General features: G+C 37.8%; 2 protein-coding genes across 3 annotated transcripts in view; both read right to left on the bottom strand.

Moving 5' to 3' along the window:
* Positions 1-208: 208 nt before the first annotated feature.
* Positions 209-895, bottom strand: LOC149829815 (uncharacterized). The gene has a single exon (XM_090015304.1). It carries the CDS (start codon positions 893-895, stop codon positions 209-211), a length of 687 nt encoding a protein of 228 aa, XP_089871430.1.
* An 11,302-nt stretch (positions 896-12,197) lies between these two features.
* The window catches only part of LOC149829814 (BSD domain-containing protein), a 52,234-nt gene continuing 51,424 nt past the window's right edge, over positions 12,198-13,007 (bottom strand). For both annotated transcript variants that reach the window (XR_016433599.1, XM_090015640.1), the window contains one exon: positions 12,198-12,803. Coding sequence is in view for 1 of the 2 variants with exons in the window: in XM_090015640.1 (XP_089871766.1) it covers positions 12,656-12,803 (148 nt within the window). In the remaining variant the exon portion in view is untranslated. The remainder of the gene's footprint in view (positions 12,804-13,007) is intronic.

Here is a 13,007-nt window from a genome sequence, read left to right as displayed (position 1 = left end):
CAGGGTTGTCCGCCATGGGGCCTCTTGCACTTGGGCAGCTATCTCTAGAAGGTTGCCTAGGCAGTGGGTGGCTCTGTTGTTGTTGATGCTTCGTTGGAGGAATCTGCTTCTTTCCTCCTTTGGTCTTCACGGGTAATGGTGGTCGCTGCTCTGGGCTGCCAGAGTGGGTCCTCTTTTGATCGCCACCTGTCTCAAGTGGCTTCTTCGTCTAAGCGCTCTTCGAACGCTCCCAATCCTCTTTCAGTAGGGTGGCTACCGCTACAGCCGCAGAAAAAGTTGCAGGCATGCTGGTGAGGACCCGATGCATGAGTCCTTCCTTTAGTCCATGAATGAACTTTTCAGCCCGCTCGTGGTCATTCCCGAACAGGTTGGGACAGTAGCACTCCAGCCGCTGAAATTTGACGATATACTCGCCCAGACTTAAGCTGCCTTGACACAGCTCCAGAAATTTTACCCTCTTCTTTTTTCTCGCATGAGGGGTGAAGTAGTTTCCTAAGAAAACCCTCCAGAAGACCTCCCAAGGAATCACCTCAGCACCCAGGAACTGCACCTCTCGAGTTGTGTCCCACCATTCGCGTGTATCATCCTTTAGTCGAAAGGACCCGAACAACGTCTTCTTATCATCGAGGATGAACAAGAATTGAAACACTCGTTCCACCTCCTTGACCCAACTTTTTGACATGTCAGGGTCAACCTTGCTAGAGAAGGTGGGAGCGTCGAGCTTCAAATTTTTTTTATAAGTGGCGGTTGGTGTACTCTCAGTAAGGGGAACATGGTCTTGTTGTGGGTGAACTTGGCTTCGAATCGCCTCTGCTAGAGAGTTGAGGGTATCCATCATGAATCCCCTCTGCTCGCGCCACTCATCAGCCATGTCGTTGCTCATGCTTCTCGTCATCTTTGAAAAGTAATCAAGAGTAAGGCTCAATATGCCGTGGAAACACCAAAAAAACATAAATCTTTATTAAGAAAGTCATTCATTTCCAATCCAGCAGTGCTGGTACATAAGCAAAAATATTTTATTCAGCAATAATAAAAGAGTTCGCAGACTCAATCAAAACTTGGCAGGTACTACCTCCACTCAGGGACGACTAGAATACTGCCTAAGATATTCCCTTCTATTGTCTGTGCACCTAAATCTGCGCTTAGGGGTGAAGGGAGGTGACTCCTCATAGGGTCTACCCTCTCGGGCATAAACTTCAGCCCACGTTGCTGCTAAGGGTATCTGGTAGGCGGCCGATAGCGAAAAGCCTTGATCATCCGTAAAGGTGGGTAGGGATGGGCGGTTAGCCTAGTAACCAGCCCTAAACATCCTATGTCCATTCATTTTAGTGAAGAAGCCCTTCTCTCTTACAAAGCGGCCACGTGACCTACCCGCGCCCCTACTGTGACTACCACTAGGACCAGCGAACAAATCCATCTTTCGAATCGTACTACCAATAGAAACAAGAATACAATTTAATCTAAACATGTTATAAAATATAAAGTACTTACTTACGTGATGAAATGCTCAATGGTCAAGATTCACCTCTTTCTCATCTGGCTCTGATACCAAGTTGTAACGCCCAAAAATTTTAACTTGTGATTTCAAAAATAGTGACGAAAAACTTTTTAAAGATTAAAGTTTTTACTTTTAAAATCGACAGCGAAAGCAATTTATAAAGAAGCACAAGTTAACAAATTCTGAGCACGTTAGCAGTAAAATTATCATCATCCATAAAACCATTACTCAAAGTAAGTGCAAAACAAAACCATAACTTATTAATAAAAATTTTAGTTTATTACAAAATGATAAGCATTATTTCTCACAATCCAAAAATCTAAAGAGAACTCAAAACTCAAAACCAAGACGTCAACAGAAAGAAGAAAAATCTTGAGTCATGTTGCATCGCGCCATCGGCCGCCTGTAAAGTCTTACTTGTCACCTACCCATGAAATGTGTCAGTTTTATAACAAACCAGTAGGTGCACGAATAAACAAAGTAAAATAAAATAAAGTAGGACATTCATGATATAAGCAATTTATTTCATTGAAAGCAATAAGTATAATATGTAATCTATTCTAGCAGGTGCAACATATACAAAGATCTACTGTCTTGAAAGAGATATTCTTCACAAAATATAAACAGCAGTGTAAGTAGTATGAATCTCAATCATCTACAGTTATTTTGAATGAGATATTCTTTAAGTTCTGATATTAACTGGCCTATGGGTATGCACAGACGTGAAACATAGAAACAACTGAGACCGATTCAGGGGTTTATTATGTCAAGAGCTTTTCATTAACCGAGATGGCTGACTGAGTCTGCTCCTAAGGGGACGGTCAGTGACCAAGAGAGTAAATCTCCAAAGGCATTCATGGTTCATGGATGCATCCAACTTCTACAAAAGTACCTGGGAGTTACCACCTAGGATAATTTATGGTAATCCCAATTCTCCTAACTCCGATGACTAGAAAACAGAATTTTTTGCCAGTGGGGTTTTTGTTAACAACCTGTCCATCGGAGTTTTTGTACCATCAATCTTCACTCTTGATAAACCATGAAGGTCGAATAGGCACGACGGGGGTTTCTTAACTGTCGCCCCATTCTATATGCTTAGGTCTGCTAGAACCATTCTAGCATCTTGCCTGTGAAGGCGAGTTGTCACCATTTATGTGATCTCAGCATTGTACCGTATGCATGCTTTGAGGTTGCCATAACCTCATTATCCAAACATCGTAACACCAATGTGACGTACTTGTCCAAAAGTATGGACGTACCTATCTAAAGGTATGACTACGATAAGAGAGTAACATTTAATATGTTGGAATTCATTTATTTCATACATGACATGCATTGCTCTTTGAGCATTTGGCCTATAGAGGCGAACATCATTATTTTCACTTATTTCAACAATGTGCATATTGCACACTTTGAGGTGCACAATGACCTCACATACTTCTTATCATAATGTATATACCGTACCTGACTCAAGGTACAACTAGGATAGCAGGTTATGGGTTTTCCGAAGGATAACCTCACACAGTGTTTCGTATAACTTAAAAGCAGTAATATACTCGGCATGCTCAAATACTACGAAACATGAAATCTTAAACGGATCTTGAGATTGCCGTGGATCCAATCATTCCTTTCGAGTAACTGACTCTGGGTACAATTAGTTGCATCTAGCAACACATAAATAGATCACAAGCTTTATAAGCAGAATTTTGTTCTCGAGAAGTTAGCCTTGCACAAGGAAGCACCTCCTCTCAAGCTTTTAGTACTTATACATAATTTTTCACCTTTTCAAAAGGCACGAAATATGGTACGCGCACCTGCACACCCTACAAGGCTTGCCTGAGGGCGACAACAAGATCCAACAGGTAATAACAAACAAAGCATCTACAATGCAATCACAACAGCGAACAAGTACAGAAACGCCATGAAACTTGATTTCTTTCCTCTCTTGTTCGCGATGTTGAAATTGAGTTTGATTCTAAACTGGTTGGACAAATCCTAGACATACCACCTTCAGACACTCTTTTCAATACTATTGAACTTAATGATAAAAGAATTTTTGAACAAATTCTTCTTCCCGGTGCACCTTATTGCCCTCCTTTTAAAAATACCAATCTTCAAACTCGTGCACGCATTGCTAGACAAATTCTTGCCCACATGTTCTACCTAAAACTGGTTCTTTTGATTACTATTCTACAGATCTATCTACGACTCTTTATGTCTTATTTGGAAATATTTCTGTAAATTGGGCCAACATGTATTTTACTAATTTGTTGAAACAAAAACCTTTTCTTCCATATGGATGTCTTCTTACTCGTATTTTCAGATATTTCAAAGTACCCTTAACCAATGAAAAATATATTGAACAAAAGGAGTTCTTTGATCAAACTATTTTTAAACGTATGAAAATCAAATATCTGCCTCCTTTAAACTGGTATATTGATCAAACTGAACCATCTAAACCATCACCCTCTGAACCCTTATCATCTTCTGTGACACCTTCATCTCAAGCAAAATGAAAGAAATTCTCTACTAGTCAAGACAATGATGAAGTTTTGCAGCGAATGGAAGCTTTGGAACTACATTAACACACTTTTCATGAAGATGTGACTCAACAACTTTCTTCAATTCAGAAATATATTGCTGAACTCAAGGAGATCATCAAGCAACACTTCTCTTGATCTTTGATTAATGTCCTTACTGAACTTTGATACTTTATGGGTTATAATATTTTTTTGCATTGTCTGCGCTTACTCTTTTTTATTATGACAAAGAGGGAGAAAAAGATAGAACTTGCATGAGAAATTAGGAGAAAAAGAGAAATTAGGAGAAAAAGATAGAACTTGTATTGTATGAGAAATTAGGAGAAAAAGATAGAACTTGCATGAGAAATTAAGAGAAAAAGATAGAAATTGCATATTGCATCATGACATGAAAATTACCTCATGTGAAAGCATTGAAAATTGCATTTATGAAAAAGTTTTAAAAATGCATGAAGTAATGATGGAAATACAAACCAATCAATATGTGATATATGTGCTTTGAATGTACTAACTTTTAATGTTATGCATCATATTGATAGGGGGAGTAAAATCTCCATCTATGCATCTAAATGCTCCATCTTTGATTAGTTTGTCATCATCAAAAAGGGAGAGATTGTTACGACAATGAAGTCGTACATGATACTTCAAGTTCAAGGTTTTGATGATGAACAAGTGAATCAACTGCATTTTAGCTAAGGCAATGAAAAAAGATGACAAGCATTGAAGAATTCGATGAAGAATCTTTGAAGACTAGTGTGCATATGTTAAATTCATTAAAAGTCTTAGATTCTTGTAAGAGCCTTACTTAGAGTGCATATTTCGGTTGCATTTCACCTAAAAAATCTTTATAAAAACTTTTCTAAAAGAACCCTTCATGAAAATCTTTTTAGAAAACTCTTTATTTAATTTTTCGTGTTTATTAGTCGACCAATAGACTCACCAGTCGACTAATCCTTTCGCGCTGAATTTTCTAAACAAAATATCATTTTTGTCAAATTAGTCGACCGAAGGTTTTATCAGTCGATCGGACAGAATGTCTGTTTTCTGAAAATTTAGCAGCAGTCGACTAATGATTTTATCAGTCAACCGAACAGAACATGTATTTTCAGAAAAAAATTAGCAGCAGTCGACTGAAAGGTTTTTCAGTCTACTGATGATATTATCAATCGACTAATTTTTTCTCTAGTCGACTAAGTTTCAAAACTTCATATTTTCAAACGGCTTGATAAACACATTAGTCGACCGACGATAACTGTCAGTCTACTAATAGTTAACTATCAGTCGACTAACTATTGTTCCAGTCGACTAATTTTGGCGTTTTTCCTGAAACTTTTAAAAGGCGTGTCTTTTTATTTTTTAAACGTTTTGATCATTCAAAATGAACTGTTTTGACACCCTTTCATACCCTCAACGTATGAAATCTTTCAACTATAAATATGAGTGCATTCTACATTCAAAAATATCAAATCCAATCGAATTACATTGAATTACTCTTTGTTTTTCACTCATATTCATTTTCTCACTCACTTGATATTTTTTACTTTAGTTTTTCACTCAAATTCCTTTGAAAGATAGTGAATTCGTGAGTAGAGTATTCCAACAACCTCAAAAGCCAATTGCATCTCATTTGCATTCATAAGAAGGGCTCGTAGGTTGTTTTGTAAATTATTACTTATTTCATTTTTTCTGTAAAAGGAAGGACTCATTGGTTTAAAGGAGTTGTTTGCTTTCAGTAGGTGCGTTACTAAAAGTGGGACCGAATTTGGTCTGTATGATCTTGTAGTTACACAAGGTTGATAGTGGAAATCTCAAGCTGGTTTTGCTTGGGAACTGGATGTAGGTCGGGAAAGACCGAACCAGGATAAATTATTGTATTCTTTCTGTGTTTGCTTTGCGAATTGCAAAATCCGTCAAAATTCCGAAAACGATATTTAAAAGCACTATTCCCCCCCCTCCCCTCTAGTGCTCGTTGCCTCGATCCTACTGCACTTTCACATAGTTGTGACATTTTCCAAAAAATAATTCATAAGAAGTCTTTCCCTTTGTGGTAGAGCTTGGTAGATGATTAATTACATAAACTGCATATCTAAAAGCATCCACCCAGAAAACAAATTCAAATGGCGTAGAGAAAAGTATACATAATCTACTTTCAATTATATGCCTACGCTTCCATTCCACCACACCATTTTGTTGTGGTGTGTGTGGGCCGGATAACCATCTTCTAATCTCATTCTAACTTAACATATCAAATTCCTTGTTAACAAATTCACCTCCTCCATCAAAGTGAAAATTTTTAATAGACTGCCCCACCTGCTTTTCAACTATTTTTTTGAAATTTTGAAAGTAGACAAAATTATATGATTTTTTTATTAAAAGAAATAAACAAGAAAATCTGAAAAAAATCATCAACCATGAGAAAATAATACCTATATCCTTCTCTTGATGCAACTAAAGTTGGTCCCCAAAGGTCGGCATGAATTATTTCTAGCGGAGTGCTATAGAGACATGATTAGACATTTCAAACAAATCTTATGCATTTTTGCAATCATTTATGAAGAACATAGTTCATCACTTTTATGATCAACACAATTTAAATAATCATCTTGTCTTAAGATAATAAAGTTTTATGTCCATGGTGGCCAAGCCTAGCGTGCCAGACTTAGAAGAAAAAAATTTCTCCACAACATAAGTTATACCCTTTTGAATTGCGTTCTCCTTGTGCCTTGGCAGACGTATATCCCTGACTTAATCGGACCAGTTTGAATAATTCTCCCATTCTGACATTCCTTCACATAAAATCCATGAGAATGAAGCTCAAAAAAGCATTTATGATCTCTAGCAAGCTTGGAAACGGAGATCAATTTTTTTTTTACATTGATAACATGTAATACATTCTTCAAAATTAAAGACTTATTCTTGGAGGGTAGAATAACATTATTGATGCCTATGAAAGGAACGTTATTACCATTATACCATTAGTGTTGGGGTACTCTTCTTATTTGTCAGATTGCCTTCATTGACAGTCATATGGTGAGACACTCCACTATCAAGATACTAGTTCGGACCAACTGCATTGTTCAGTGCTATAGCTGCAAAGGCCTTGGAAATATCGTAACACTGTGGAGCAGTGTGATTTCTTCTTCTACAAAATTGACAAATGACTTGTGATTCATCATGGTCTACTCTATTAGATCAATCATACTGACCACCATCATTTTGGTAAAAACTTTGATTTCCTCAGCCAAAATTTTTATTTCGGCCACGGTCATGATAAAAATTTCCATGGCTTCTTCCTAGTTGAGTCAAGAACGCTGTGTTTGAATTTTTATTGCGAACATGAGGCTTAGGGGCCAAAATCTGAAGCCTCTTTTCTTGTTTTAATATCTCATAGATGTCAACAAAATCAGGAAAAAGTGTCATAGTGGTGACTTACTGTAGTCACAAAGCTCTCATGGTCCTATGTCAGACCATTTAAGGTGTATCCAACCAAATCATTGTAGGATACTCTCTCATCGAGGACACACAAAGAATTCACCAAAAGCTTAATCTCATTCAGATAGTCTAACATAGACTTGTCATTTTTCTTAATGTTTTGCAGATCTCGTTTGAGCTGAAATATACGTAGACTTGAGTGGGATACATACGAGCCTTCCAAGGCAATCCAGACCTCACATGCAATAGGTATGTGAATAATTTGAGAAAGAATAAATTCACATACTATTGCTTTAATTCAACTCAAGGCAAGCTGATATGCCCTCTACCACAAAGCATATTCTGAATTTAAAACTTGAGAGGAGTGATTACCGTGAATGTATTGAATAGTGGACTGAGACGTTCCATCCACATACTTTATCAGATTTTTTGAGTATATAACGGACTCAATCTGAGATTTTCACAAAAGATAATTGTTGTGGTCTAGTTTGATGAAAACTAGTTTCGAGAAAACATTTCATTGAATAGCCTCGTTTGGAACTAACGATCCTGCAGAGACCGATGAAGAAGATGCCATCAGCTCTGATATCATGTAAAGGTAAGCCGAGTCATTGAGTTTCTCAAGCACACGATAATGGAGTCACTCATGATAATAGAAAAGAGAAGAAAAAACCAAAAAACAAAACAAATTTTACCAATGAGAGGGAGGTTCCCTTTATATAATCACATTACATGACCAACTGGGATCTTATCAAGATGATAAGATTTGGTTTTGCCAGCCCACGTTTTTTGCTGGTCAGTTTTACAAGAAGAGCCAATATCAGGCTTATCTTTATGATTTCCGATATGGATCTGGACCATTTTGGTTGTTGAACGTATATAGATCTAGATCATTTGAGCCATACTGATGTTGGGCCGGATAAGGATCAGCTGAGTTTTTTTTTTAACAATATAGGGATGAGTGGATCCCGTACTAGGAGGATGGTCAAGCTGCTAGAACCAAGAGCCATAATGAAAGTCTCTTAGATGCTGCTTTATGATTGTTATGTGGCACCAATAACATTGGCTATCAGTGGCTATTTAAAGCCTAACACTATTAATGGATATTTAAACCAATACAATTGTGCCATATGCCATGTCTAATAAGTAAAGAAAGGAAAATCATATATATCTTTAGAAAAGAGTCATCATTTGAAATAAAAAGTCACTTTAGCCAATAACAAAGTCTTGAGAGTGTTTTTTCCCCCTCCCAAGATCTACTTCACTTTTCATATTAAATCCAAAAGAACCCTGCCTTTGAGAAACTTAACTTTTGGTTCCGCTTCTGGATCAACCTATCAGTAGTTTCACTGCACCAGCTTCTATTTGTAATTTGAGAGGCTAGTGGTCCGTGGACTTTAGCATTGATGGTGAACAAACTTAGCTTTTAGTGTGGAGAGGATGGAAACCTGCAGCTTCATCCCTATCTTCCTGCAACCTCATCAACAACAGTGAGTTCGTTGATTTGTTGTTCCATCACATTTTTTTTTTGAAAGGCAAGCTGGGGTTAGGCAGACCCCCACCAGTTATTATTCAACGTACCACTGGGGTTTAAACCTGCAACGTACCACCACAAGGAGACTGCACTGACAGCTCCTACCAACCACGCGGAGCCACTGTTGGTATTGTTCCATCACTTTTGATGAGGAGGAACCATTGCCGAAAAACGGATTACTTATGGGCTGGCCCTCTTGAGAGGTAAACCCTGGGTGAGGTCACCTACACCCAAGCCCTTATCTAGCCCACCAGTTAAAGGCACCCACACACCCGGTGGTAGTCGAACCTGGGAAGAAGCAGTCAGCACTGTCAAAATCTGCCTTTTTTATCATGATATAAATGGTTCAGATTATGGTTGGATATCTGACAGAATCCAAAACTGTTTAGTCAGATTTGGTATGCAAAACCAGATCCAAATGATAATCAGACTCGGGTTTGGTGGTAGCATTCTTGCATCTGAGCCCAAAATCGAATTCAATTCTGGCTTAAAGTCCAACATGATCTGACCAAATTATATGTATGTGGTGGATGAATTAGACTATATACTCTAATCAGATCAAGGCTCAATATAGACTCTATGCATCCAAGTCTGATCCGACTCTGAATCCCTTACATCTGACTATACAGACACCAATCTGACCCGTTTACATTCCAGACAGCAACCAGAAAAATGTGTGTCAAAATTTAACTGACCAATTAATAAAACCTTAACCATAATTAGACCACTAATTGCCACTCAAACAGTGCCATTGATATCAAGATTCTGGTAGAGTATAAAGCATAGTGATGTCATGCTTTGGATTTTATTTATAAGGAGCTAGCCCCTTAAGGTATGATTTCAATCCAGAGGATGATTTTCTTTCTTATTAAGACAGCCGAACCACCTCTCTTCAGCAAGGACAAAACTAGCTCTGCCCTGTCTCCTGTGAAAATGAAAGAAGCCTGCAGCCATGCCATTTTATTGGTCCATAATTGTTTACTCTCTCTCTCTCTCTCTCTCTCTCTCTCTCTCTCTCTCTCTCTCTCCAAGTAACCAAAGCATTGCACGAAATAATCCCAAGGAACAAAGTTGGACGTTTCACAATACACACGAAATGGCACTAGTGACATTATTTTCTGGTGGGGTTATCAGTGGAGGTGGGGTCCGCAGTTCAGTGGGTGCTCACTATGTCAATCAAGTAGTCTTCCACAAGAGATTGAACCAGTCAAGGTGGGCCCACCAACATGGGTGCTTCCATGTTGCATATCACCAACCCTTTCTTTAGGCAGCTAGCCTACATGGAAAATGGAGGTTGAAACTTGAAACCCCACAAGTAGAAGTGTTAACACCCAGACCATGAACCGTCTCTTATCAATGATGACAGATCCATTATGAAACAGCAACTTAGTACTTAATCCTGTTGTATACTGCTGTTTGTAAGCACTTTACAAGGTTCAAATATTTACACAGCTACAAAATATACCTAAAAGAAAAGAGACGAAGATTTGCAATCTTTCACAGGGACATGGTCCACAGCACATTTCTCCGGTTTTTTCCCACAGCATTGCCATAATATTAAGGCTGGAAGTCGGCAATAATTCTGACTTTTTGATTAAGATTGAATATATCATGATTCACTTGAAATTTGAATTTATTATGCTATTTATCCATTAATGCCAGAAGTTATAGGCCAAGAATATTTACTATTTATAAATTGGAACATTTTATTATTTATTATAATAAAAGGCTAACTTGTGTCCGTAGTTCAATGCTTTATCATTTGTACAACATATTTTATTCATGCTTAAAACTTTTATCTGATGCATTCTTTTATATTTACAATTATTATTTTTATCTTTTGCATTTGTTTATATTTCTCAAGTTCTTGTGATAAAACATGAAAAAATTAGAAGTCCCTAAAATCGCAGCAATGCTTTCATTGGCTGAGAAATTGTCAGTGTTGATATATTGTTTATTTAACATAAGGTTCATCTAATTATTTTTGACACACTTTGCCCTAGAGTAGGATCCCTGAATACGACTTGAAATCAAACAGATGAACAATGTTCTATGTGGGAAGTGATTGATGTGGACTTTATTTCCATCTAGAAAACCTAAGCAGGTCATGCTGCTTGTCTACATCCACACACACACACACACACACACACACTAAAAGCAGCTCAACAGTGTCGACCAGTTGAGTAGTACCCAAAAATGGAAAAGGTTTAGTGCATCACTTTCAAGGGGTGCTTGCATTGGCAGTATAAGATGCCCTGAGAATTGAAAAAACACAATATCCTCTATCACAGAACAAGATGAAATTTGTTCATGGATAAAGCCAATTTTAGATCACTTATGAAGAAAAAGAGACCCATGACAATGCTCAAGGTCCATAGAGAAGAACAGACAGTTTACAGAATCAAGAGTAATGCTTGTACCTGAAAATTTAGCACATCTTGTTAGGAAAACCGCAAGCAAGAAACAATCAAAGGAAACAATGAACAAGAACGACCAAATAAAACACAGGAAGAACACACAGATTTACGTAAAAAAACCTCTCATCAAATCCGAGAGAGAGTAAAAAACCACGACTGCCCAGAGAGAAATCTTATTGCTCTTTTTCGATTGTTACAAGAGGGAAAGAAAAGAGAGAATTTATACAAGGCAAGGGCGACAACCCTAACCCTAACCCTAACCAAATCGAGTCTGATCCATAAGAAACTGGGTCTCAAACATAAGCCCAAGAAAAAACAGGGGGGGGGAGGGGAACCCCGGATTTCTGAAAAGGGCAAAAACTATGAATCAGGCTCCACAACTCATCACATCTGCAGGCGTTGGATTGACTAGTTATTATGTACAATTGATAAAAAAGTTTTCCATGGAGAATCCAGAATCGTCACATCACCTAATTCATTCAGGTGCTCAACACTACAACCACCACCACCACCAAACACCACTACCACCATCATCAACTAACATGATAAAAATCATCAACATCGTAATAAGAAAGAGTAGTGACATGGTAACTCACACCACAGAACCAAATCAATTACCCATCATGTCATGCTGCTCAAATAAGAGGGCAGTTTGGTATCAACAGAAGGAATGTGGTAACAGTCAAGACTTAGTGTGTGTAACATTTTCTATTAAAAACTTGGATCTCAATGTTAGAATTAGTAGCACTAACCATTATGCACACACTGCAAAAGCATTGCCATGAACCATAGCATGTCATTTTCTTAAAACACAGGTTCCAACATATCTTTGCAAAAGTTATGAGAACGCTCACCATCGGTTACAGCTAAATTGCAGCTGATACTCTTGTTACTATCATTATCACTACCATGTTCACTAGTAAGAGCAGTGACTTGTTTGGTAACCCAGAAACTCAAGGATTTATCATCAATCCTTCAGTACTTCATCCTAATGGAGGTTCGGTTCATTTGCAATCATGTCTACATGAAACTCAACCAATTTAGATTGGATACCAGTTTCCTCGCACTAGTCATGTACACATGTTGGATTTGGCAAACTTGGGTCAAGTGCTTGATGCAAGAGGAACATCAAAACCATAATCAATGTGGCTTTCTTTGGTTATTCCATATTGCAATGTCATATTTATCCAGGCCAAAATGCATGATGATTTCCACAACCAAGAGAAGCACATTATCAACAAACATCCTCAGACGAATTTGATGCATGTTTGTTACTTGTTTCCATCATTTCCACTTCACACGCTGTTTCATTTCTTGAACTCCCCTTCTCCTCAAGCCCCATTGATTCGAGTTTGGATTCTTGTATAGCTTGTAGTTCATATCTGGTCCATAACAATCAAAATAGTCATTACAAAGAACACATCAGGAAGCAAAGTTGTACAGTATCATTAGGGATGAAAAACTGCTACAATTCTAACAAGTAACCAGACTTGTCTTTAGTCAGAGAAAGAGCAGACTAACATGGAGAAACATAAAAGTTCCTGCTATAGATGGTTATCGTAAAATCAGCTCAACCTTTCAAGCCT

The sequence above is a fragment of the Nuphar pumila genome, chromosome 8 (genome assembly GCF_984573655.1).
Source record: "Nuphar pumila chromosome 8, dmNupPumi1.hap1.1, whole genome shotgun sequence".
Taxonomy (NCBI): Eukaryota; Viridiplantae; Streptophyta; class Magnoliopsida; order Nymphaeales; family Nymphaeaceae; genus Nuphar; species Nuphar pumila.
This window is presented reverse-complemented; position numbering and strand designations above follow the sequence as displayed.